General features: G+C 48.6%; 1 protein-coding gene across 4 annotated transcripts in view; it reads right to left on the bottom strand.

The window, feature by feature from the left end:
- The window catches only part of FAM174B (family with sequence similarity 174 member B), a 56,639-nt gene extending 53,437 nt beyond the window's left edge, over nucleotides 1-3,202 (bottom strand). For 3 of the 4 annotated variants that reach the window (XM_030578697.1, XM_030578699.1, XM_030578698.1), the window contains exon 1: nucleotides 2,910-3,202. In XM_030578697.1, the coding sequence (XP_030434557.1) occupies nucleotides 2,910-3,202 (293 nt within the window). The remainder of the gene's footprint in view (nucleotides 1-2,909) is intronic. The other variant, XM_030578694.1, reaches the window with a different exon arrangement.
- Nucleotides 3,203-27,663: the final 24,461 nt, after the last annotated feature.

The raw sequence follows: 27,663 nt of genomic DNA, 5'->3' as shown, positions 1-27,663 counted from the left end.
TTTATTCCTGAAGAACACTGGATAAAACAAATTGCCTCCAGTTAAACAATTCCATAACCTAATATGCTCCCCTGTATTTCCTTCACTCTAGCACTTACAGTGACATAACCCTGTGATGTTCAAATAGTCTGCCACAGGGTTCAGCAACCTTTCAGAAGTGTTGTGCCGAGTCTTCGTTTATTCACTGTAATTTAAGGTTTCGCGTGCCAATCATACAATTTAACGTTTTTAGAAGGTCTCTTTCTATAAAAGTCTATAATATATAACTAAACTATTGTTTAAAAATGTTTTAAAAGCTTCATTTAAAATTCAATTAAAATGCAGAGCCGCCCGGACCGGTTGCCAGGACCTGGGCAGTGCGAGTGCCACTGAAAATCAGCTCATGTGCCCCTTTTGGCACGCGTGCCATAGGTTGCCTACCCCTGGTCTACCAAAATCACGAAGAAAAATCAGGGTGCCAGGTATATACCAGGCAGTGGAAGGCAGGGAGTTCTGCCTGACGTACTGTACCTAGCCCATAAGGCAGCAGCTGATACTTAGAGGTTATTGAGGACTATTGCGAAATCTATTTTCAAGTCAGAACTTGAGTCTTTGCTCCACCCACCTAGGCACTATGCTTTACAGCACATAAACACTCATATTATGGCAATTATTTCAAGAGAGCTTATTCATGTTTTAGCTAACGCAACGGAACAATACTTCTTCCTTGAGAACAAATATATAGTGCTCTTCAAAGAGACGGGAACAAATAATTCAAAGGTATAAGCATTCCATTTTCCATTTTAACACCCCCGTTCTGGCCAGCCGATCTAGAACATTTTACAAACTACATAGAGTAGGCCAGGGGCTGGCTAAAACTTGCCTTCTCACCCACTTCCATCCCCTCTGTGCTGGGTGCCTTTATTCCAGAGGAAGATGCACTTCAGCTTTTCTGGCTTTAGGCTATGTCTACATTACCACCTACGCTGGCAAAACTTATGTTGCTCAGGGGTGTGACTATTCCACCCCCTGAGCAAAATAAGTTACGCTGGTGTAAGTGCTCGTGGGCACAGCGCTATGGCAGCAGGAGAGCTTCTCCCGCCAACACAGCTTTTGCCATTCACAGGGGGGGTGATTTTTATGCCAACAGGAGAGCGCTCTCCTGACATAGCATGTCTTCACCAGATGCAGCTATATCAGTACAGCTGCATCACTGTATGGGTAGTCATGGCCTAAGAGAAAAGGCCATGGGAGCTTTAACTTCTACATGGACTAGTCAGGGACTCACTTTTTCAGGTCACATCCCAGAGATCCTTACCCACAACCTAGAAAGGTGACAGTGCTGCTGTGATCAAGGGCTTTCAGGGCATATGTCAGCCCAGCACTGACTCACCTTACTAGTCACGTGCACACAAGGCCCAGGAAACCTCTGGAAACTATCATCAAAGAGACACTGTTATCACTGCCGGGGACAGAGAGGAGCCCCCCCCACTACTGGGGGGGTACAGAGAGCAGTGCTCCCCCAGCCTCCATAGGGAGAGAGCCCCCACTACCTGAGGATACAGAGAGCAGTGCCTCCCCCGGTCTCCATGGGAGGAAAGCCCCCCCACCAGGGGGGGTACAGAAAACAGTGCCCCCTAGTCTCCATGGGGGGAGAGCCCCCCGCCTGGGGAGTACAGAGAGCAGTGCCCCCTGGTCTCCATGGGGGGAGAGCCCCCCGCCTGAGGGGTACAGAGAGCAGTGCCCCCTGGTCTCCATGGGGGGAGAGTCCCCCGCCTGGGGGGTATAGAGAGCAGTGCCCCCCCCGTCTCCATGGGGGGAAGAGCCCCGCACCTGGGGGGGTAGAGAGAGCAGTGCCCCCCCCGGTCTCCACGGGTGGAGAGCCCCCCGCCTGGGGGGTACAGAGAGCAGTGCCCCCCCTGGTCTCCACGGGGGGAGAGCCCCCCGCCTGGGGGGTACAGAGAGCAGTATCCCCCCCTGTCTCCATGGGGGGAGAGTCCCCCGCCTGGGGGGTACAGAGAGCAGTGCCCCCCCTGGTCTCCATGGGGGGAGAGTCCCCCGCCTGGGGGGTACAGAAAGCAGTGCCCCCCAGTCTCCATGGGGGGAGAGCCCCCCGCCTAGGGGGTACAGAGAGCAGTGCCCCCCCATTCTCCACGGGGGGAGAGCTCCCCACCTGGGGGGCACAGAGAGCAGTGCCCCCCGGTCTCCATGGGGGGAGAGCCCCCCACCTGGGGGGTACAGAGAGCAGTGCCCCCCCCGTCTCCATGGGGGGAGAGTCCCCCGCCTGGGGGGTACAGAGAGCAGTGCCCCCCCCGGTCTCCACGGTGGGAGAGTCCCCCGCCTGGGGGGTACAGAGAGCAGTGCCCCCCCCCGGTCTCCACGGTGGGAGAGTCCCCCGCCTGGGGGGTACAGAGAGCAGTGCCCCCCCCCCCGGTCTCCACGGTGGGAGAGTCCCCCGCCTGGGGGGTACAGAGAGCAGTGCCCCCCCGGTCTCCATGGGGGGAGAGCCCCCCGCCTGGGGGGTACAGAGAGCAGTGCCCCCCCGGTCTCCATGGGGGGAGAGCCCCCCGCCTGGGGTGTACAGAGAGCAGTGCCCCCCCGGTCTCCACGGTGGGAGAGTCCCCCGCCTGGGGGGTACAGAGAGCAGTGCCCCCCTGTCTCCACGGGGGGAGAGCCCCCCGCCTGGGGGGGGGAACAGAGAGCAGTGCCCCCCCTGGTCTCCACGGGGGGAGAGTCCCCCGCCTGGGGGGTACAGAGAGCAGTGCCCCCCTGTCTCCACGGGGGGAGAGTCCCCCGCCTGGGGGGGGGAACAGAGAGCAGTGCCCCCCCGGTCTCCATGGGGGGAGAGCCCCTCGGGGTACTGCGGGCAGCGCCCCCCGGCGAAGATCCCCCCTCCCGCGCCCGCCCCCCACGCAGCCCCCGGGTGGTACCTGCAGACCCGCAGCAGCAGGCAGCCGATCAGGCCGGCGCTGAGCACACACGCCGCGATCACCGCGGCCTTGAGCGCGGACAGGTCCCGGAGCAGCGCGGGCAGGAGGCTGACCTGGGCGCCGCTGTGGTTCCCGGGGGCGCCCAGAGGCTCCGGCAGCGGCCGGCTGGCGTTGGTGGGGCGCTGCGCGGCCAGGGGCGGCCCCGGCGCGGGGGACTCCCGGCGGCCCCGGACGGGGAGCGCGGCCAGCAGCAGCAGGGCCGGCAGCAGGAGCAGCGGGGCGGCGGGGCGCATCCTGCCCGGCTCCGGGCTCCGGGCTCTGCTCCGCCTGTCACACCGCGCCAGGCCCTAGGCGCAAGGAGCCGGCCCCCTGCGTGCACGGCCAGCCCCAGCCCTGCCTCCTCCGGCCGGACCTGCGGTGAGGCGGGGCCTCCTACGCTCACAGCCTTTGCGGGGCTTGGGGAGCGGGGGGCGCTGTACAGCCCATGTGGTGGGGGAGAACCAGCCTTCTGGGGGACCCCATGCGGGCCTTACCCCCCCCATCAGAGACACGGCCCTGGGAGGGACCCCTGACCCCCGCCCAGTTCCACTGCTCCCAGCCAGACTGCAGACTAACCCCTCAAACCCACCATGTGAGCTGTAGGGTGCCCTCAACCCCCAGAGCTGCAGGGAGCCCCACACTCAGGCCTGTCCCACCACCAGGCTACAGGGGCATTTGGTATAAAGTTAGGGGTGCCAGTTTTGGCTGGATGCATTCCTGGAGGTGTCATGACATGACCTAATCTTCCATTAAAGGTTAATCTTCATTCCTGGAGGCTCCAGCACAATCCTAGAAGGTTGGCAAGGCAACCCTATATAATGTGCTCAGGTTGTCCCAGCACCTTCCAAAGCTAAAACAATAGATACAGGGGCTCCTGACAGAACAAGGGGTATGGTCTCAAGTTGCAAGAAAAGTTTTTGCAAGTTTGGAAAAACTTTTTCACTAGAAGGGCGGAGAAGCACTGGCATGGGTACCTAGGGAGGTCGTGGAATTGCCTTCCTTAGAGGCTTTTAAGGTCAGGCTTGGCAAAGCCCTGGTTGGGATGATTTATTTGGGGATTGGTCCTGCTTTGAGCAGGTGGTTGGACTAGATAGCTCCTGAGGTTCCTTCCCACCCTGATATTCTATGATTATAAATCAGGACCCTAGTGAGTGACACCACTCACACAGAAGGCAGACTTTGCCTTCTCTCCCAGGGGAAGAGTTTTCCTCTTACTGATGCTGGGTCAGCGCTGCGCATCCTGCCACATGCCAATAGTAACACGTCCCAGAGACAGCCACTTTTTTCTAACACTGAACAAGAAATTTAGAGTTAAGAATAGAATTGTCCTTAAACTACTCATTCTCTGCAGAGCTGCTTAGAGTCTCCCCAGCCCACCTGCTTGGCCTCCTGGTACAGTTTTAAAGAAATAGTACACCCTGCCACACAGATCTTTCTTGTCCTGTACACCCCATACCCCTTTGAGCTCTCCTGTGTACCTCCTTTGCCCCCAAATACCTTTGTCCTCTTGCTGGACCCCCCTAGGTTCTCCTTTTCATAGCCTCAACTCCAAGGTTCACGGGATATTGTTGCAGAAGCCACTGGACTGGCCAAGACTCCCTCCCATTTTCTCCTTTCCAGTTGCTCTTCCAATTCCCGCTCTATCTCTCTCAAAGGGAGAAAAGACTAATGAAGTATAGTCATAGGTGCTGGAATTATGGGTGCTGCAGCACCCCCTGACTTCAAGTGATTTCCATTATATACAGGATTTACAGTTTGGTTCAGTGGCTCTCAGCACCCCCACTATAAAAATTGTTCCAGCATCCCTGCGTATAGTTGGGGGAAGATGCTGTAGGGGTTTGCACTGTCTACTTGCTTACCCCACTAACAGCCATGGGGGAAGAACAGCTACATGCAGGAAGGAGGTGAAAATGAAAAGGATAATAATTCTAATCGCCTGCAAGAAAAGTGAGAGGTGCCTGCTAGGAGCCCAGCAGATGTGTTGGAACCCACCTCAGCAGCCCTTTGACTGACTTCCCTCACCTGAGCCGGACTATTGAACCATCTGGACCTGCTTATGAGAGTAAAGTTACTCACGTGCTTAATTGTTTAGAGAGTGCCAAAAGCACTTCCTGCCTGGCAAGGTTTAGGGGGTTAAAGGCTGTGATAGTGAGTAATGACTAGTACAAATACATACCTGGGAACCATTACTTGCTAACTGTGGAGTTCAGAATGCCTGTACTTCCTCAGCAACAGCTGCAGTTCATGCCATTGCAAATAAATGAGGGAGAAGATGATTTTCAAACATCTACGGGTACATGCATGTGTAGGGTTTTTTAAAGTCACATCTTCCCATTCTCATTCAGAATCATGGGGCTCGATTCTGCAAATGGTTCTGTGCAGGCAGACCACAGCACCCATGTACTTCATGGGGCTCTTTGTGGGTGCTGGAGCTAGCTCTTGAAATTGTTTCTGTTATCATTATTATTGCAAATGTTTTGCAATTCACCATTCACAGCAACTGGGCAGATTTCCTAAAAGCTTGGGCTACACTGAAAAACATCCTGTTTAGAAACTGTTCTTCATTTTCTGTACATGTCATATGTTTGGGGGGCGGGGCGGTCAATTATCTTGTTTTGCTTTGTTTTCCCTTAGAGTCACTGTCCCGAAAACAGATTGGGCTAACTTTATCCCTGTTATGCCCATTTATTCAAGAAGTAAAACAGGGTCAGTGTGGCCCATTGTGTTACTTAAAAACTCATCTGCCCCTTATTTCTCTACTACTTTCTGACAAACAATTGTTTTTAATTACAGCGTGCAACAGCTGTCCAAATATAAGACGAGGTGCCCAATTTAAATTGGTATTATCATAGTGTAAACTTTAATATATACTTAAAAATCTTGTGTTATTAATATCAACATTTTAGCTCATTAAAACTGGAAGAATTTTAGACCCATACATTTGCTTTTCATTAACCACACTGTTGTTTACTTAGGCCCTGAACAATGACAATGGGCAGTTGGTTTCACTTTGGTTTATAGTTAGTGTCTAGCATTACTATTTGTTAAGCGCTGACATCTATAGATCCAGAGAGTCCCTGCTCTGAGGAGCTTACAGTCTGAGGCCCCCATTCTACAAATAATTGCACATGTGCTTAATTTCAAGCATGTGAGTAGTCCCATTGGCTAAACCAGACAGAATAAACAGGATGAACTGACCAACTCATAGTAGGGAATGCCTGAGCCATGACTAGTCAATTTCACTTTCAGGTTCCTAGATTATCAAATCAAAAGGGACAATTGTGATCATCTAAGCCAGTGGTTCCCAAACTTGTTGTACCGCTTGTGCAGGGAAACCTTTGGTGGGCTGGGCTGGGCCAGTTTGTTTACCTGCCATGTCCGCAGGTTCGACCGATCACGGCCGAGGGATGTACTGACCACCGCTTCCAGCAGCTCTCATTGGCCTCAAGCAGCGAACCGCGGCCACTGTGAGCCACGATCAGCCGAATCTGTGGACATGGCAGGTAAACAAACCGGCCTGGCCCACCAGGGGCTTTCCCTGCACAAGCAGTGGAACAAGTTTGGGAACCACTGATCTAGGCTGAGCCCCTGCATAACACATGGCATGGTACTTCCCTGACTTAATTCCTGTACGCAACAGACTAACAATTATATTAGCCAAAACAAAAGATCCATCAACTCTCCCTCTTCTTATTTAAGCAGAAACTGGCAATAAGCTAGTGTGGGGGTGAAGAGGAGAATTCCTCATATTATAGATACAATATTGCACACTTGGCAAGGGCTTTACGGGGGGCTTTCACCTTCCTCTAATTGTCCTGCACTAATGTGGGGTTGTTTGGGTTTTTAACACTGGAGAGTAGTGCCTATATCTGGGAAGGAGGGAGGGAGCTGTCATTGAAATGAAGAAAAGAGAGACTTTTCCTATTAGGCTTTATGATGCCATGACAACTTTCTAAGGTTAGTGTGTCAGGGTAGTATTTAAAAGTGAGTGTCACAGCACTGTGCCAAACGGAGATACTGATCTTCAGCCCTCTGCAACATCCCACAGGGGAGAAGCTGAGACACAGCAGTGAAATAATGCCTGTTTTTATAGAGCTTTCCAGCCAATCAGGATGCTGCATCAAATGCCACCCCCTCTATAATAAAGCCACATTGTGTTTTTATGGGAATTTCTGCAGGGTGAGGAAGTACTGACATATGTAATGGGCAAAAGACCCCTGAATTGTCTGAAATGGTCATTGTTCCATCTGCTTCTCCCTACTTGCCTTTGTAACAATTTCTCAGTTTCTGATGTGGGGCCCCAGTTTGTCTCTATGTAGGAAAAAGAAAAAACAGCTGGACAGGAGGTCAAAGTGGTGATGCAGACTTTTCCGAAATGTTTGTGTGAGCAGCCTTTGCATGATTTATTGTTTGTAAACAGTGACCTCAGGGCTGGCCCCAGCTGCTCTATGAAAGCGTGCCAGCTGCTGCCCCACCTCAGATTTCCCTTTGTGTGACACTGTTGTTTTTCATGAAATGCAGTGCTCCTCCATAGGCAGGAGTAAGGGATGTGGAGGTTTCCAGTGTGACAGCCTCTAGCTCATGTCACAGGATGCAGAGCACCAAACTGTATCTAATCAAAAAGAAGTGCCCCTATCCCCTACTACCTTAGCTGGGTTCTGCCAGAGCAAACTGCTCCATAACATTGTTACATTAAAGTTTCAGTGCTGTTCACTTAAACTGTCCAGCCACACGCCCTGTTCTTTATGCAACAGCAGCAGCTCTACTCCTGGGTTCCGAAAGTACCATGCTCATCTAGAGGGACAGGAGTATGTCACGTTGTTCTCCTTCAGCTGACTCTTCCTGGTGGACTCTTCAAGAAGCTGTATCCAATGGGTCTCAGCAGAGGGGGGTCACTGCCATACGAGGCTTTTGGGGAAGGACAAGGAGGTAAGAGGGGGATTGTCACCATCACAAACAACAGTCTCGTTCAGTAAAACAAGCTAATAAAAGCATTAACCAGGGGTTAGGTAGTAAATTCCTTTTAAAAAATCGCTGTTGACTATTTTTATATTATTCATGATATCGCTGAGATCAGAGGCCAGTAGTGCTGGGCACTGGACATACACACAGTAAGAGACAGGCCCTGTCCTGAAGAATCCACGCTAATAGATCTTGTTTATTCACCGCCCAAAATTGTGCTAGGTGTTTTACAAACCTAATTAGAGGGGTTCCTGCTCGTAAGTGCTCATAAATTCAGGCCTTGATCCTGTAATGATTCCATAGACGTGGATCCATGTGCCCAGGCAGAGTCAAGGGCAGGATTGGGACCTAAGCACACAACACTCAGACAAAGGAGTGGGAGAAATGATGGGACCAGCGGATGCATCACACTGAACTTATCCACATTGTTTTTGGCTTATGTGAATAGCTTTGAAGGGAAAGGTTAACCATACTGAACCACAGTCATTCTTGCTTTTAGGTGGAGTAAGGCATGGTGGGCCGGGGAAACATCTCTAGACCACAGGGACAAGGTATCATTGTACATAAATCCTTACACTCCATTTCAGTCTTCTACTGATATGCTATCCTGGTGCAGGACTTTAAAGGGGCACTGTCAGTGGCAGTTTAGGTTTTGTAAAAAACAAATTTAATAGAAAACCTAAGATTAAAGAATATCAAAAGTTACAAAATTGTTTACAAACCCATTGCAATTGAAGCAGTTTTATTCCTGAAATATTCTTCTGCAGATTTGCTACAGGATTTGTATCATGCATTCTTGTGCTGTCACCTCGTGCTTTCTGCTATCTGAGAATGATAAAGCAGCCAGCTGGAGATCCAGGATCTGTCCCATGATATTGACAGTGCCTTTGTCACCTCTTCCCGTTTGTTTTTTGTTGCTATTGTTTAGTTTTCATTTCTGCCTCTGCCAGATGTTTCCATCTCCTAAAACCCGAGGTTCAAAGCCAGTAAGGCAGATTAACACAGTGTGACCACTGAGTTCCTCTGTTAGACAAGGCACAGTCATGCCAATGTGTGCAGTGTTAAATGTATTGCAGGCGGCATGGAAATGATGTAGCTTGAGATTCTCCTTGTTTGCTTTTTGTAGTTTTATGAAGTAATTTTTTGTCGTTGGGATGTGCTGACATGATTGATGTGGGACTGTGTTGTAGAATGAAGGCAATGAAGTTTTTATCCGTTTGCGGAATGTAGTTAACTTCATTTTACCTCTGTCCTTCCAATGATCTCTTTCATGTCCTCCTAATAATCAGCTTCCATATCTAGCTGGGACTCACCGGCCTCCGTTTCCAATGCTCATTTCGCCGTTGGCTGGTTCCTTGTGATTTGTTGTATACTCTTTTTCCTGGCACTCAGTGAATCTCTGGTCCAGTCCTGCTTGGAAATCCGCATCACCACAGAGGGAATTGAGTCTGGAAATGGGTCCTGGTAAAGGATGTAGTTCGGAGGAGGGATAGCTCAGTGGTTTGAGCATTGGATTGCTAAACCCAGGGTTGTGAGCTCAGTCCCTGAGGGGGCTATTTAGGATCTGGGGCAAAAATCTGTCTGGGAATTGGTCCTGCTTTGAGCAGAGGGTTAGACAAAACAACATTCTGAGATCCCTTCTAATCCTGATATTCTAATTCATTTGTCCAATCAGCTCAGCCTCATAAACCCCAAGGACTACACAAGCCAGGCTTTTGGAATGAGCACTGAAAGGTGGGCAGACATGCAGAGCTGGGCCAGTGCAGAAAGCTTTAGAGTGCTTTTAGAGAATGTGCAGGAATAGGGTTTAGCACCTGATCCAAAGGCCACTGAAGTCAACAGGAATCTTTCCACAGACGTCAGTGGGTCAGCCTCTTCATGTTGCCATAAGGAAATCATTATGCACTTCCTTTCTCCTGCTGCCAGACGCTAGCAGCATGCAGATGGGGCAGGGCTCCGACCCAGCACTCCATGATGCACACCCTTTGGATGGATAATATGGATTTGAATTTCTCACTTGGTAATTCAGCTAGTTGTTTTGACAAAGGAGAAAGAAGAGGATCGTCTCTCACTGTGGCCGCCTTTAAGCCTTTAAATTATTTGGTGCCTGGACACCCCACGTTTATTCTCCAGGGTCTCCAGTCTGCAAAGCAGTAGGACATTATTCTGGGCCAGCATATTGGATAATGCAAAGGAACTATTCCAATTCTCAGTTGAATTTGAGTTATTGCTTTGTTAGGACCGGTTGGGTTGTTTCCTCATCTGTTCCACAGAAATCTCAACTAATACATGGCTTTCCCTGTTCTAACAGGGCACAGGGCCCCTACCTTGTCTTCAGTGAACAAGGGGTTAATCCCAGTTTAATTTCCCCCTTACTGAATTTTAGGAGAAATAATATCTAAACCCTGCTCCAATTTTGTTTTGAGCTGACACAAGGTATTTAATGCAACATCTTGCTCACTGGATGGCTAAAAAGCCAAACCAATAACCCTGTAGAGAAGTGCTATCCTCATTTTACAGTTGGGGGACTAAGAGATTAAATAATTTTCCCAGGTCACACAGGCGGTCTGTGGTGAAGTAGGGAATTAAATCTGGGCCTTCTGGTCTGGTACCCTGACCATCCTTCCAACTCTGACTTGGTTGTGAAATGAGCTGATGGTCCTTTGCTGGGAAAGCACTTGGTTGTACCAAAATGGGCTTTTTATACTCTTTCCCTTTCCCCTCCTACAGATCAGCAAATGGGGGGAAATATGTTTTTATTTCAAAAGGCCTTTTATTGATTATTTCATGTTCTGAATGTAATAAGTCTTTTAAAAGTGCATTGTATTATAAGCTGCCTAGCAAATTTTTATAGACTGGTGCCATACAAACAAACTGAAAATACAGTCCCGGAATTTGGAATTGAGTCTGCAATCCTAGCTCTTTATTTGCAAGATGCTTGGCAATTTGGGGGTAAGTGCATTTGAAATGAAGAATCATTAATACAGGTCAGCTTTGGAAAGCTCCCTCATTTATTTTATGCGGTTTCCAAGGCTTTTTCTCATGGCTGATTTGCTGCTATTTCAAATACCATTCGCCTAATTTGGGAAGTGTTCCTGGTTCCTGTTCTGGAATTTGTGATTTCGCAATTGCCATCAATGACGTCACATGGTCTGTTCTGAAGGGAACAGAAACAAATAAGAGCCAGTGGGAGTCTGAGCCCTTCTGAAATAAACATCTTGTCTGAAGAATCTGTCTCCAGCTCAGTAGTGCTATCTGGGCTCAGCTCATCAAAGAGGAGAATGGGCAAATTGTTTCTTTTTTTGAATTTTAACTAATACATGGCTTCCCTGTTCTAACAGGGCACAGGGCCTCTACCTTGTCTTCAGTGAACAAGGGGTTAATCCCAGTTTAATTTCCCCCTTACAGGTGCTGAGGGGAAGGGTTATAAACTGGCTGCTTTAGAGACAGAAGGGACAAATGCTATTAGAAGGGAGGTCTCTATACTCATCAGACCATATGGAAAGTTCCTGGTTTCCTTTCTGAGGGTAGCTTACTTTACTTTCTTGTTATAAACACTAACCTGTGAGGAAAAGGCCTTGCTGATTACAGGGTTTTTTTTTCCATCCCTGATGAGCTATTCTACCAGCTTACACCTGTTCAGCATCATTTAAAAACCAAGCTTTCATGCCTTCTGTAAAGCACCACACACACTCTGAGGCTATCGAAAGACATTAAATAATGATAACATAATTACATATGGGATCACTTCTGAGAACAGGAGATTTCCATATTGATGGAAAGCTGGCACATCCTGTACAGAAAAAGCAACGCTGTTTGAGATACACAGAGCTAATCCTGCCCAATGTTCCAGGCCCTTCGATGGCTCCCTGGCAACACCACTGCGACAATGCTGCTGCCCAGGGTTGGGCATGGGCAGGATTTGGAGGGGGCTCTGTAGAGAAGGGACAGAGGATCCACAGCTGGCTGAATCCCAGAGTCATGGCAGGGTGGATCCCCACAGTGCTACTTCAGCCATGGATCGCCATGTTCTGTGGGTAGACTTCGCCCCCTCAGCCCCCCTTCTGCGCACCAGCCCAGTGCCCTGAACAGCTAGTTGAGATGGGAGCTGGTTGGAGGATTTGGTTCTCGCGGAGTGAAAGCACTTTTCATGTTCAAAAGGCTTTGCAGACCTTAAAGAATCAATCCTCGGAAGCCCATTGTGAACAAGGGCACCATTATCATCCTCCTTCTCAAAGTGGGGAAAACAAGTCCACTGTTGTTCAACGAGTACTTATTTCTGTGCAGCAAACAGAAATCAATGCAGAAGTGCAGTGAAGCCTTTACAAAAGAAGACATCTGTTCAAAGGCCGGTCTTCCAGTGCACCATGCAGTAAAATGCAATAGAGATATGAGAAGACCAGCTTTGTTAAATGAGGACCTGATCAAACTCCATGTTGCTAGCAGAGGTATAAATCCAAGGAATGAGCATAACAAAGATGGTCAGATTGTCAGGAGACTGAGTTCACAGGCCAGATCAGAGACTATATTGCAAAAATAGAGATTAATCCTCTTTCCAATTACATACAGCACGATCATCAACTAAGAGTCAAGTAGGAGTGCAACCAGCCAAAGTGACTGATAGCTTAGATGTGACCTGAGATCCATTGTAAGATCTTGTTGCTAACCTGGAGTGAATGGCCCAGATCCTCAAAGGTATTTAGACTCCTAACTTCCTAACTGGAATGTAAGCTAGGAGCCTAGATACCTTTGAAGATCTGGGCCAATGTCCTTGGCAATGAAATAGTGAAATATGCAATGCAGCTAGATTTGGAAGAGTTTGATCCTTCATACATTCCAAGTTAACATAGTATTTGGTTATTATGGTTTTTATATGACCCCGTAAGCATGTGTGGCTCTGTACAGCCAGTGTTGCAGCCCCCAGAAGTCTTGCAATCTATGTATATAATATAATAGAATGGCAGGTTTCTTAAATAAAGATCAGGAGGAGCATTAAAATGTAGTTGCAAAGAGATTCTCCCTTTGACAGGTTCCTACAATATTGCTCTGTGGAGACAACGTCACAATGTAATAGTCAAGGATAAAATGCAGGCAAAGAGAGGACACCAATAAAAGCACAAATCTTTGTTTAGTCTGGATAACAATAATCTGAGAACACAAAAGCCGATTATGACTTCCCTTCCACTGCTTTTCTGGCTATTCATGCAGTAAGTACAGTCTGGCCTGGTTAAGTGCCACCTGACTGAAACTGACAAATAATTCATGTCATGTTTTAGATAATTTGCAGATCGTGTCCTTAGACTGTTTTTTTTCATCTCAGCTGCATAGACTAAACTAACCTGCACCGTAGCTGCCAGTCTTGCATTCTCAGATGGGTTGAGGGCTTATTGATTATGTTATAGTGACTGCCAAGTAGCAGGGCTCTATCCAGAATTACGAGTGACCTGGATATGATGAACAGAATTGCATTTTAACCCTTTTTTTGTACTGACTCTTGGATTAGCTGAACTAACTGGTTATACTTGATCTGCTGCCATGTCATCTTGTTTTGTCATCCCATGAGCTAAACAAGGTCAGGGCAAAGCAGTGTTTTGAACAGGAACATAATGGAACAGCTATGCACTGCAGGCAGTGGTGCTTCTGGCACAACAGGTGGTGCTCTTCCCTCTGAGACTGTACCTGCCCCAGGATATGTTAGTTAGGGGGTGCTGTTTTTTTGAGAATTATCTGACTCCCAGATAAAATGATATGCTAAGGAAGAGTCAACACGGCTTTTGTAAGCAAAAACCATGCTTCACGAATCTACTAGAATTATTTGAGGGAATCAACAAACATGTCAACAAGGGTGATCCACTGGATACAGTGTACTTGGACTTTCAGAAAGCCTTTGCCAAGGTCCCGTACCAAAGGCTCTTAAGCAAAATAAGCTGTCATGGGATAAGGTCCTCTCATGGATCTACAATTGGCTAAAACAGTGTTTCCCAAACTAGGGCCGCCGCTTGTTCAGGGAAAGCCCCTGGCGGGCCGGGCCGGTTTGTTTACCTGGCCGATCACAGTTCCCACTGGCCGTGGTTCACTGCTCCAGGCCAATGGGAGCTGCTGGAAGCGGCGTGGGCGGAGGGACGTACTGGTTGCTGCTTCCAGCAGCTCCCATTGGCCTGGAGCAGCGAACCGCAACCAGTGGGAGCCCAATCAGCCGAACCTGCGTACGCGGCAGGTAAACAAACCAACCAGGCCCTCCAGGGGCTTTCCCTGAACAAGCAGTGGCCCTAGTTTGGGAAACACTGGGCTAAAAGATAGGAAACAGGGTAGAAATAAACGGTCCATTTTCATGGTTGAGAGAAGTAAATAGTGGGATTCCCCCAAGGATTTCCACTTAGACTAGTGCTATTCAGAAATGATTTAGAAAAAGGGGTAAACAGTGAGGTGGAAAAATTTTCAGACAATACAAAATTACTCAAGATAGTTTAGTCCAAAGCTAATGCCACTATATAAATGTATGGTATGCCCACACTTTGAATACTGCATGCAATTCTGGTTGCCCCATCTCAAAAGAGATAGAATTGGAAAAAATACAGAGAAGGGCAACAAAAATAACTAGGAGTATGGAACAGCTTTCATATGAGGAGAGATTTAAAAGACTGGGATTGTTCAGCTTGGAAAAGAGACAACTAAGAAGACATATGATAGAGGTCTATAAAATCATGAATGGTGTGGAGAAAGTGGCTAATGAAATGTTATCTACCCCTTCACATGAACCGTGGGTCACCCAATTAAATTAATAGGCAGCAGGTTTTAAATAAACCTCAGGAAGCACCTCTTCATACAATGCACAGTCGACCTGTGGAATTCATTGTCAGGGGATGTTGTGAAGGCCAAAAGTATAACTGGGTTCACAAATCATTAGATACGTTCATAGAGGTTAGGTCCATCAATGGCTATAAACTAAGATGGTCAGGGACACAACCCCATGATCTGAGTGTCCCCACACCTCTGACTGCTAGAACTTGGGCCTGGATAACAGGGGATGGCTCACTAGATAAATTGCCTTGTTCTGTCCATTCTCTGAAGCATGTGGCACCAGCCCACTGTTGGAAGCCAAATACTGGGCTATGGCCATTCTTATGCTCTTAAGTGCTATGTACGAGGTAGGTATTATTATGATAAACAGGAACCTGCCAGCACTTCATCCCACACAGCTAGCAGGACCCCCAGTACCAGACTAACTGGGCACAGGATGAGACAGGGAGACCTGTGACAGGCACTAGGCCATCAGGGTTCTCCCCTTTAACAGCAGTGGTACTTTATTAATTGAACAATGTGTACAGCTGCCACCCAAGCAATGACATCACTATGATGTGCTGACATTTCACTGGAGTGGCAGGGCCTCTAAACCACCTGGCAAAGCACTCCAGGTGCATTTACCCCCATCCCATTCAGGACTTGGTGACACTTAGGAAGTTAAACCATTAAGCTAATGGGCTCTAAGGGCTTGTGTACAGATTTGTCCCAATGTCAGCCATTGTTGGATAGACATCAGCATAGCTGCACAAGTGCCCACCCCTAGGACAGGTAGGGGAAAGTGTTATGAGCCACAATTTGCACCTGTGGCCAGCCACCAAGAGCTGAAATCCCCAGCGTGGACAAGGCCTAATATTACCTCACTGCTGCAAAGAGAGGCCTGCTCTGTAGTTTGCTGTTGATTTTTTGTTTTAAAGTGGGGAGGGGGATTTTTCTGCTTTGATATTAGAAATACCAAGTCTTGCTCAATCTGCTTATTGCTGGACATCTCTATGGATGAATGGAGATCTAGTGGTATTATGCTATCACCAGAATCAAGGGAATAAAAAGGGAGCCACTGGGAAAGGATTTTTAGTTAGATTCCTTAAAACTCATTGTTAGCTTCTATTTAACTCAAATAACTGGCAAGTGCTTGGGAGAAAAACTTTCTTTGTGGAAGATTCAAGTCTATCACCAACCCTCACTTATGCTCTAAGGAAGCTTCCACTTCAATTTTAAAGCTTTGCAGCAAAAATAAGGGAAACAAGTCTTGATAGTCCTAATATAACAGGCAGCCTTTTCTTTTCTTACTAAACTTTCAGGCTTCCTTTAACCACTATAAAAACGAGGGGCAGGTCACCTTTAAATCAGCTACATAAACGTAGCTTTTCACTACACAAATTGCCACTTACGCCATCCTCTGGTAGCTGCAGTTTCTGCCTACCCCTTATTTTTGTTGTCTGAAATGCCACTTAAAATATTTTCAGCACCAAACCCAATACGGCCGACAATTTCCAGAAGGGATCGCTTCAAATAAGCTTTGTTTTAAAGAGCTTGCCTGCCTGGCGCTAAACATCTGCTGTCACCGCAGCTCGCATCCCACAGGTGCTGCACTGATAACAGATTTATTGCAGCCAGAGCATAGGAGATGAAAATGTCTAGTCCATAACATTTTACTAGTCTTTTTCCGTTAGGGTGACCAGATGTCCTGATTTTATAGGGACAGTCCCAATTTTTGGGTCTTTTTCTTATATTGGCTCCTATTACCCCCCACGACCTGTCCTGATTTTTCACACTTACTGTCTGGTCACCCTATTTCCCTTCCTCCCTCCAAAATATGTTTGAGGGTGATTTTAATGCTCATGAAAGCAAAGAACTAATGGTTCTTCTTAGAGCCAAGCATAAAGCAAGCGTCCTTCCCACAGCTTTGCTACTGCGCCTCAGTCCCAACCTTCAGCATCCTGCCCAGATCTGCCCATACTTCTCAATCCTGACCTTCAGTATCCCTTGCTGTTCCTATCCTGAGCCCCTCAGATGATTAAGCAATATTCCTCAAACCTGATCCCCTAATATCCTGTCCCGAGTTCAGCATGCGGCTTTGTCCAGTGTGCCCCAGTTCCTTTGGCATCCCTTGCTATTCAAGTCACTCAGTATTAACCCACTCCCCTGTAGCTGTTTATGGAGTGGCAAACGCCGGCTCCAGAGGGAATCTATCCAACATTCCATCTCCTCTGAATTCAGCTCATGCTATTTTCCACTTTATATATGGCACCTGGGGAACTCAAAGATCTTTACTGGCCTCAGTGGAGTAAGCCATGGCATAGCCCCCGAAGATGATTAATAATAATACTGAGCACTACACTGCGACATCACAGTGCTTCTTAAAAACAATCGCTCTCTGATTAAAATCATAATCCGTCCCATTTGACGGAAGGGAAAATCCCCTGATAGGGAGTAAAGTGGCCCCGGCTGAGTCAGGTGTAAAGGGTGGAGGGGTTTTGCTTAGAGATCTGTGTGTTCCATATTGGATTAGCAGACTGAGAGGTAAATCTGAAAGGAAATTAAGCAGGAAATAAACAGCCCACAGGCGAAAGAACTAGGTGGACTCTATTCACTGGACGGGGGGCTGCAGCGTGACTATCCTGTAGGCCCAGACTGTCCTCCTTGCAGGTGCCCTGGGAAGAAGAAATTGCACCTTTTCCCCAAAGCTATCCACATGTGCTAAGTTATGCTATCATGGAAGGCACCACCCTCTGCTCCTGCTCTGCATGAATCCCTGAAGTTTCCCTGAGAAGCCATCACAAACAACTCCTCTGCACCAGCTCACGGGCCTCCTGCCCTCACCTTCATCCACCTGCTCCATTGTACCATTCTCCCAAGGCTTCCGTCACTGGTGGCTGCCCATTGATCCACCCAGGAAGGGAGTTTCACAGCACGGAGGGAAGGACAGCATGGAATGAAGCAGATACTCAGGCTGTATCAACTTTTCCAAGTATTCCCCATGGGGCTTGTAGGGGGATGATGAATGTCCAGCTGGCCCTGCACCAAGACCTTCCCCTTCTGCCCTAGCTCACCCTCTCTCTAGCAGCAGAGTGCTGCTCTCAGTAGGATTTGGGCAGAAGGTTGCAAGTTGGGGATGGGGTGGGTTTTGTACTTGAATCCCTTTGAGGAAGACTCAGGAAGCTTTCTAGATACAACAGTGGTTTTTCAGAAGCCACTGACCTACAGAGCTCTGGAAGCAAAGGATGAAATTGCACGGTCAAGTGGATCTGTAGGTTGAAATCCAGGCCCAAGAGTTTCAAAAAGGCGCCAGCATTCACTTGTTAATTTCTTCCACTACCAGAGGGAGCCCTGTGCAGACTTCAGAGAAGTGATGGTTATTGAGCTATATACAGTATTTCCTTCCTTCAATAACTTGCTCATATTAACAGAAGAGGCTAATGACAGCTCTGCAGGGGCCATCAGATGGAGATGAACTCAGTGACAAGTCGAAGCACTATGTAGTTTGCAGAAATAACAACAGGGCTGCCCAGAGGATTGAGGGGGCCTGGGGCAAAGCAATTTTGGGGGGCACTTCCATAAAAAAGGTTGCAATACTATAGAATACTATATTCTTGTGGGGGAACCCCTGTGGGTCCCGGGGCAAATTGCTCCACTTCCCTCCTCTCCCCCCCGGCCCCTGGGCTGCCCTGAGTGACAATAGCTTGGTGAATGTAAATGATATACAGTGTTTTATAATGCCAGATTCTCAGTTAGATGTGGGGTTGGTTTATTTATTTATTTATTTATTTATTTATTAGCTGGATGGCCCAGCCCAAGTGCTACTATTATATTCTTTCTGGATGGATAGTGCATATCTTTTCTAGTTCAGAATGAGCCCCTACCTATGCACCCTGCTTTCTGAGGATTATCCCCACCCTCGGGTTCATAACCAGCATCACATTCAAAGCCTTTAGGCAGCGGGAGATATGGGACTTTCCATCTGCCTTTCTCTGAGATGAATCTCATTGAGTTATTTTTGGCCTATGCTTCCAGTCTCCTTAGGTTCCTTTGTATTATCTTCTGCTCTCCCTGGGGTTTGCAATTCCTTTCAATTTAGTGTCACTGTTGTAAATGTTGTCAACCCTTCTTTAGAGTCATTAATAAAAATGTTAATAAAGCAGATCTAATGCAGATCCTGGCAATTCCCCCTACTAGACACTTCCCTGAAACTCAATACTTAACTGTTTAGCATTGTTTTTTGTTTGCAGCCCTTCAGCACCCTCACTGTTAAAAAAAATTGTGCCTTATTTCTAGTTTGAATCTGTCTGGTTTTAACTTCCACCCATTGTTTTTTTATGTGCCTTTGTTTGCTAGATTAAAGAGTCCTTTAGTATCCGGTATTTTCTCCCTGTAAAGGTCCTTATACACTTGAATATGTTCCACCTACTGCTTTACCCTACCCCACACTGCCTTAGCCCTGCAAGCTGTGCTATGTAGATGCACCCCTGCTGCAGCCATGTGCACATTTCAATGTATGGACCTGGAGCAGTTTGTAGCATTAGGACCTAGTGTTATCATTCTATCCAAAACCGGCAGTCAAGTTTGTCTGGTGAGATTCATTCCCTCCAAACCGCAGATGTGCCTACAGTTCACAGATTCCCAGACACTTGGTGATTTTTGATTCATGTTTGATCCATTATTGATCAATTAAAGGCTCAGTATTGTTTTCACACCAATAGGCGTCATTCTCTACTCACTACACTTTGGAGTGTAAATCCAGAGTAACCCCGCTGCAATCAATGGAGATACACAGATGGAAAATGGGTATAAGCAACAGGGGAATTGGGCCCAATCTCTTTTTTAATATCTCTTGAGCAGGTCAGGCAAAAATAGCATCACAAGCAATATCTATAATCAGTTGTTTGTCATGTGCCTCCAGTCATTCCCTACTCCAGTCAGATCTCATCTCCCAGCTGACAAGAAACCCAACTAAGCCAAAAAGCTGCATTACCTAATTCTCTTCTCCACTACGTGAGGCCCAGAATAAATGACAAATGACCTGCTAGAGCAGCATTGAAACTGAAGATGCTGATTGGCTAGCAGCTCTTCGTTTACTACATCTAATGTCCAGTTGCAGAGGATGAGCCAAACACTCAGGTCCCTGCTCAAAACATTCCCAATAACACCAACAGGAATTTTCGTGAGTAGAAAACATCTCTGGATTTGGCAATAAAGGCCAGATCCTGTGACTCAACAGTGCTTCATCGAGCTACACTGTATTTCCTCACCCATAGATTGCCTTACATCTCCAGTCATGACCAGGACATTCTAGGCTGGTATAGCACTTAAATTCCAATCAGCAAGAGCTATGCTATATTAAGGTTGTAAATCTCACACACACCCTGAGAAGGAAATCCAAGTACCAAGCAAATTCTGTGAGACCAGGCTTCATTATATGGCCCGCTTGGACTTGGAATAACTTCCATTTGGAGCTCATTGAGCCTGGATCCTGTAGAACAAAGAGAAACCAAAGATGGGTTCCTAAATGCCCACAACACAAGAAGGACAATCAGTAAATCTAACACCAATTCTCATCCCAGGTTATGGAACTAGATGAATGTGTCTAGCAGCTCTCTGTGATCAGGGCCAGTGCAACTCATTGGGCAGTCGGCTATGACGCTAGCATTTGGGGGGCGGCATTTCGGTTCTTTCGGCAGCAGCCAGATCTTTGGCCGCCCCGGTCATCATCGGCATTTAGGTGGAGGGAACTGGGGCAGGGGGGGCACGGGGAGGGTCGCCTGCAGCAAGTAAGGGGGGGGCACGCAAGGCAACTCCCTGCCCCAGCTCACCTCTGCTTCTCCCCCTCCTCCCCTGAGCATGCTGCCCCACTCTGCTTCTCTCCCTCCCAGGCTTGCAGCGCCAAACAGCTGATTGGCACGGCAAGCCTGGGAGGCGGAAGAAGTGGAACAGCGACAGCATGCTCGGGGAGGAGGTGGAGCAGAGGTGAGCTGGAGTGGGGAGCTGCCACATGGCTCCCCGGGCTGTAGGGAGCTGCTGCGAGGGGAGGGGCGCTCAGGGTGGAGCGGGGGGAGCTGCTGCGGGGGGGGGTGTCTCAGGGTGGAAGGGGGGCAGAGAGCTGCCACAGGGCTCAGTGAGGGTGAGGGGGCACAAGATGGAAGTTTTGCCTAGGGCGCGAAACATCCTTGCACGCCCCCTGCCTGTGATACTGTGTAAAGCAGAGGACACATCTGGTCTCCTGGCATCAAGGTTGCCAAGGAATCAGAGCCACAGGATCTCCTCAACCACTGCCCAGATTGTTTCATAATGCATCCAATACATCAATGGTACTCCTCCCTTGGGGCCTTGAACCAGCCGCTTTCTGTGCCTGTGTTTGTCTCACTTGGTGGATACGTGTCTGGCGTAGGTTAAACGAATGATTATAAAAGGCAGAGAAGCTGAAAGCACTTCGATGAAAGTTCAATGTCAGAGCTGGGGGAAATCATTTTGCCTTGGGTTCCAGGCTTCACAAGGGCCCACACTTGCAGACTTAGGTGTCTGGAGTTAAGCATCTGAAGCCATATTCCGGTGTTTCATGTCAGACATCCTTGCTTGAACATTCCTGCCACAGTGTGTTGTTTGCTGGTAACTGTGTCAGCCTGTCTGATGGGTTGTGTCTCACAGTATAAAGGCCTGTAGGATGGGGTGTATGGGACCCGGCCAGGGTTTGGCAGGCAGAAAGTTAGGCTGAGACAGGTGTCTGGTCCACACTGCAGAGGCTGGAAACACAGGCTCTCCCCATGGGAAATGGAGCTGGTTATCTGAACATACAGAGACCGAGATGAAAGGAAAGCAGCTACTAGCAGCACAGGGAGCGGAGTGTGGAGCGGAGCGGATGAGTCAAGCAGGAGCGCTGTTGTGAGCCTGGCACCGAGCAGCTGCTGTTCAGTGCCGTGGTGGGGGCCTTAGGGGGAAGTCACTGCCTAAGCTGCCGCTAGCCAAGTAGCTTCCATCATGGCTGGGGAGTGATTTGTATAGCAAATGTGCTATAATGGCTGGGAGAGAGTTGCTAGAAAATTCCTTACGCTCCACATAGCTCAGATAATTCTCTACCATACTCCTCCTGTCCCCTCTCTTTGGCGCACAAGGCCCAACGTCCACTCTCCAAAGGGCCGCAGGCTTCGTTCAGGGTAGCTGCCTCCTCCCCATGGTGGGGATGGTGGGGTTGGTCTCCAGCACTCTGCAGAGGGGCTAGCTCCTGTGGAAGGATGAACAGTTCCAGAGAACTAACCTGTCTGCCTGGGTGAGGATGATGATGTCAGGTGGTAGGACAAGATGGCCACCCTGTGGTGATCCCTTGCTGGACAGCCAGGAGTTTCAGGCAGCTCCAGCATAGTTCCCTTCTTGGGAGGCTGAGTTTCAGAGTGCTTTGCTATCACTGTCTGGACTAGCTATGATAACAAAACCACAGGCTGAAACCAGGGGAGCTCCATACTGGTCTGATGGATCATCCTGGGCAGATGTGTGCCCCCATCCCCCAGCTAGAGCAGGGGTTGATGGCACCAAACTACAGTGACTTTGTGACTCTGGAGTCCCTCTACACCACTGGGGCTAAATAATGAAACTCCTGGCAGGTAAAGCTGAGGGATTTTCCTTGTTTCCTGGTGCAGGTTGTCCATGCTGTAGGCTGCTCTTTGCAGTAAAATGGACCCTCCATGGGCAACAGTTGTGGGTAGGAACATTAGAGAATTCTGCACGAGGACTTGGCAAGGCACTCAGGGTTGCCAGGTGTCTGGTTTTCGACCAGAATGTCCGGTTGAAAAGGAACCCTGGCAGCTCTGATCAGCACTGCTGACCAAACCGTTAAAAGTCTGGTCAGCGGCGCAGTGAGGCTAAGGCAGGCTCCCTGCCTGCCATTGCTCCGCATGGCTCTCGGAAGCAGTGGCATGTGCCCCCTTTGTCTCCTATGCGTAGGGGCAGCCTGGGAGCTCCGCACGCTGCCCCCTCCCCAAGCGCTGGCTCTGCAGCTCTCATTGTCTGGGAACCATGGCCAATGGGAGCTGCGGGGGCTGTGCCTGCGGATGGGTGCAGTGTGCAGAGCCGCCTGGCCGCGCTTCCACATAGGATCCCAAAGAGGAACATGCTGCCGCTTCTGGGAGCTGCTTGAGGTAAGCGCCACCCAAAGCCTGCACCCTGCCCCCCTCCCATGCCCCAGTCCCCTGCCCCAGCTCTGATTCCCCCGATTCCCCTCCCACCCTCTGAAACCCTCGGTCCCAGCCTAAAGCACCCTCCTACACCCCAAATCCTTCATCCCCAGCCCCACACCAGAGTTTGCACACCCATCTGGAGGCCTCACACCCCCACACTCCAACCCTGTGCCTCAGCTGTCACATTTCACTTCAGAGGGGGATGCATTGAAGTGACAGGTAAAGTGAACTCTATATATCAGGAGCTTGTATATCAGTGTGTTACGTTGACAAAGTACTTTGGAGCATCCTTCAGGATGAAAGGCACTATATAAATGTATGTTATTGATATAAAATGGGATCATAACAATCCCATTCTGTTATGGTACTGTATAAATCCGAAAACCCCAGGATGCTTAACACGCACGTATTGAGTCCCTGTAATGTAAGTCAATATTACCCCTATTTTTTGGATGGGCAAACTGAGACAGAGATGGGTTCTGATTTTGGAAACAGAGTCAAAAGCAGAACTAGGTGTTATGACTCCCAGTCCCCTGTGCTAATCACTAGTCCACAGTGTTCGGCTGGACACAAAGGGGTTTCCCCAATGCAATCTGCATAGGAAAGTTGTGGGGAGGAGGGGCGAGAAAGCCCAGGAACTAGATGGGTTTTTTTTTAAAGTCCAGAGCTTCTTCCTCTGCCAATTAAATAAAGAGCCAAGAGAATTTGCCACATACACAAACGCAGAAGGCTGCTGGGAAGCTGTTTGTGGCTCAACAGGCCTTTCCCCCTTCCTGACTTCACCGGCAGCTTTGGCTGCATGTGCACATTGACCCTGGGGCTTTGTTGAGATTTCCCTTCATCAGCAGGCCATCAATTTCCTCCCAGTGCTTCAGTTTAGGAGAAAATTGGTGATGACTTGCGTTGCTGGGAGGGGTCAGAGCCGGGAAATCTGGGTCCTTTCAGTTGTTTCTTTCAGCTGCTTTCAGGCCCCCAAAACCTTGACTGTATCTTTAGTTGTGTCTACACAGCCGTCGGGAGGTGTGATTACAGCACGTGTGGCTTTGATCCAGTACGTGCCGCAATGACGCCTCCCGATTACAGTGCAGACATGCCTGCGTGATGCTTTGAACATTATGTTTTTCAGCGCTTGCTAATAAAAAAGCCAGTGTCTTTGTCTGCTCCAGCTGATAAATGTGTCCATTGCTGTCTCAGGACTTCCCTAGGTGCAATAGGTCCAAAAGAGAATACTGTTGGGGAAGATGGGCTTTGCTGCATTAGCCAAACTATAACCATGCAGTCCCCAAACTTCCCCCGTCTCATGGGGTTGCTGCCAAGAGAAGAGCAGACTGCTCCCATTGATTCACTTCCCACGCTGTCCTTCCTCTGCAAAGTGACTCTTTAGTGCTGGGGAAGGTGCCAGGCTGAGCAAAGCCCTGTCCGCAGCACAATCCTCCCAACACCCCCTGTGAAGTGGGTAAATGTTATTACTCTTGTTTTAAAGATGGGGAAGTACAGGCAGAGAGATCCAGTGACTTCATCAAGCAAATTAGTGGCTGAGCCAGGATTCAAACTCTGGAGTCCGGAGTGGACTGTTGGTCACTGTAATTATCTGTACTGTAATGGACTGTCCGTATAGTGCCCTCTGCTGGAGGGGTTAACAGTACAGTCCTGGAGCTATACAGTTTTTCACTGCCCGCGATGTCTTGTGATGCAGGAAGAATTACGGTGACTAATGCTGAGTTTCTGTAAAAAGGACAGCTCCAGGACTGTAGGGTTGGGCAAACTAGATCCAATAAAACAGGAAGGCCCCCTGCACTTCCCAAACCTTTAGCCAAAGCTTGAATCATTTAGAGGTTAATTTGCTTGCCTGCTCTGGTGTGCTTCCAAGTTCCAGGTGTCTCTAGGCAGTAGTGAAATATTGTGAGAGTGCTGAACATTCCATTAACCCCCATGGAACCCTCTGGCCCTCGCCTGTTCGTTAGGCAGACACATCCCAAACCAGCTGCTCATAAGGCTCTGCAAGAGATCCAGCTCCTCATCCCAATCATGCCACACACAGCTCAGGAAAACGGCAGACTTCAGGGAGTCTGGTCCATCAATATTTCATCCTGTGCCCGCACTCTAATGGAGATTGGTGTGGGGTGTTTTTCTGTCATTCTTGTGCTTCTCAAACGTATCTTCTGGACAGCGCTTTAGCTTAAACAAAGGTTGTTTGGAGCTAGAGCTGTTAGAAAACAGCTGCTCCAGAAAGAAGTTTTCCTGTTAAAATATGTTGGCTCAGCAGCACCATCTTCTGTTCCCTGTTCCCTTTAACAGCCTTCGATGACAATGTTTTTGAAAAAAGAAAAAATGTGTGTGTTTGTCTTGGTTAGTTTAGTTCAGTGTTTCCCAAACTTGGGACACCGCTTGTGTAGGGAAAGCCCCTGGCGGACCGGGCTGGTTTGTTTACCTGCTGCATCCACAGGTCCGGCACCATCCGCAGTTCGCTGCTCCAAACCAATGGGGGCTGCTGGAAGCGGCACAGGCCGAGGGACGTACTGGCCGCTACTTCCCGCCACCCCCACTGGCCTGGAGCAGCGAACTGCGGCCAGTGGGAGCCACGATCAGCCGGACCTGCAGACAGGGCAAGTAAACAAACCGGCCCAGCCTGCCAGGGGCTTTCGCTACACAAGCGGTGTCCCAAGTTTGGGAAACACTGGCTTAGGGCAAGGGAACATTTTAAATAAGATTGAGAGCAATATTATCCAGGCTGAGAATCTGAGCCATAAAATAAATAAAACACAACAGAGGAGAACTGTGAACACAGCTAGATAAACCAGAGGGCGCGTGGATGGTAAAAGCAGATACTGAGAAGGTTGGGTTCCTAGGTTCTACTCCTCTCTCTACCAGCAGTTCACTGGGTGACCTCGGCCAAGCCACTCAAACCCGAAGTGGCCTCTCATTTTGCATGCCTTTAATCTTTGACTGTTCCTTTCTGCTCACCTCGGGTGCTCAGCACCCACAAGTTTCCATAGGCTTCAAGTGGAATTGCAGGAGCTCAGCACCTCCGGAAGCCAGGCCCCTGGGTGTATAAAGTTTCACCCTGAAAATCAAAGGCTTCTTTGACAAATCTCCTCGCCCACCCTGTGGACCAGGGTGACCAGATGTCCCGATTTTATGGGGACAGTCCTGATTTTTAGATCTTTTTCTTATATAGGCTCCTATAACCCCCCACCCTCTGTCCCAATTTTTCACATTTGCTGTCTGGTCACCCAATCTGTGCCTCACTTCCCCATCTTGCAGGGGGTTTGGAAGGATAAATTCATTGGCATTTGTACAGCTCTCTGAGAGTCTCTGAGGGCAGGTGCTACATAAGTCCAAAGTATAATTATTTCCAGACTGAACCAACAGAGCAATCCGGGCAACGTGGCCAGAGAAGCTCTGGAAATAATGGGAAGGCAACAAGCAACAAACACCAGAGCTGAGCGGGGAAAGGGAGACAGCTGTCCTTAGGAGCTTGGAGTGGCCAAAACAGACCACTGCAGCCCTGAACCTCCCGATACAATAAACACCAGTAATAAGTCATGAGAAATGTACTATACTAGAGAGTTATTAGGACTTGAAGGAACCATTGATAGATCTAGTTCCCCACAGCACATGGGAATTAGTACAGGGCTTAGCATTAGCCAGATCAGATCAAGAAGGCGGCTGCAGTCACACCTCATAGACCGAATTCAAATGCACCACTGTCTCCTCTGAGATCCACTTCTGGGACCATCTCACTTGCCAGCTTTCCCCCCATTCCAAAATCCCGCCACTTCTTCTTCCCTAGGGTCTCTTCCCCACTGCAGTGAGAGCCTGGGTGGGAAGAGTTAAATCTGCACTATTCATGTTGTTGACCCCCTGGACCATCTTTCCTCCATCTTCCTCGGCCACCTTGACCTACAGAGCCTTATCTAATGTGATGTTTATTATTATTTAGTTGTATCACTGTAGTGCCTAGAACCCCTGGTCATAGACCAGGACCCCATTGTTCTAGGTGCTCTACAAACACAGAACAAAAAGCTCCTCCCCCAAGGAGCTTGCAATCTAAGTGTCTCTTGCCTGCATGTTTATGGTGCACTCGCATGTATGTAACTAGCTCTAGAGCATTTGGAGATAGCTCTGGAATGAAATTCACTATCCATGGCCCAATCCTGCAATAATTTCCTCCAGGGAAACTCAATGAAGCCATTCAGGGCACCAGCCACACAGATCCATCCAGCATCCATAGGGAACCCTGTTGGCTTCCCCTTTGTGGATCCATTTGCAGGAGCCAGCCTAAAGTTGTACTGTATAATTGGTGTGCCTGTAACTCCGTATGCCTTTCATTATATTTGTGCGTCTGATCGCTATATTTATCCCTTATCTTACTTCTTTGGGGTGTTGTGAGGCTTCATTAAGTACTCTGGGGAAAGCATTCAGATTCTTGCATTACAAGTGCTACATGCGGGCAAAGTGTTCTTACGAAGAAAGCAATAAAGCCTCTAAACCAAAAAAAGGCAGCTGTCTAGCAAGAGACACTCCATGGCAAGGTTCCTGTAGCAAGGCAATCAGCTTCTTTTCAATACACATCCCAGGGGAGCGCAAGAAATAGTTGGAAACGAGCCACAGCTTTCAGACCAGCTGCTGATGAATCTTTGTCAGGCTCAAGTTCATTTCAGTTATGGGAAGGAGAGTGATAGCCTGATTTGCTGTGGGAGGATCTTAGCAGTTCAGGGTGCCCTGGGAGTGTAGGTAGCAATAATTAATTAATTAATGCATAGCATTTACAAATAGTCCAGCAT

Source organism: Gopherus evgoodei, chromosome 10 (genome assembly GCF_007399415.2).
Source record: "Gopherus evgoodei ecotype Sinaloan lineage chromosome 10, rGopEvg1_v1.p, whole genome shotgun sequence".
In the NCBI taxonomy this organism is placed as follows: Eukaryota; Metazoa; Chordata; order Testudines; family Testudinidae; genus Gopherus; species Gopherus evgoodei.
Note: the sequence above shows the minus strand (reverse complement) of the source record. Positions and strands in the feature narration are given on the sequence as shown.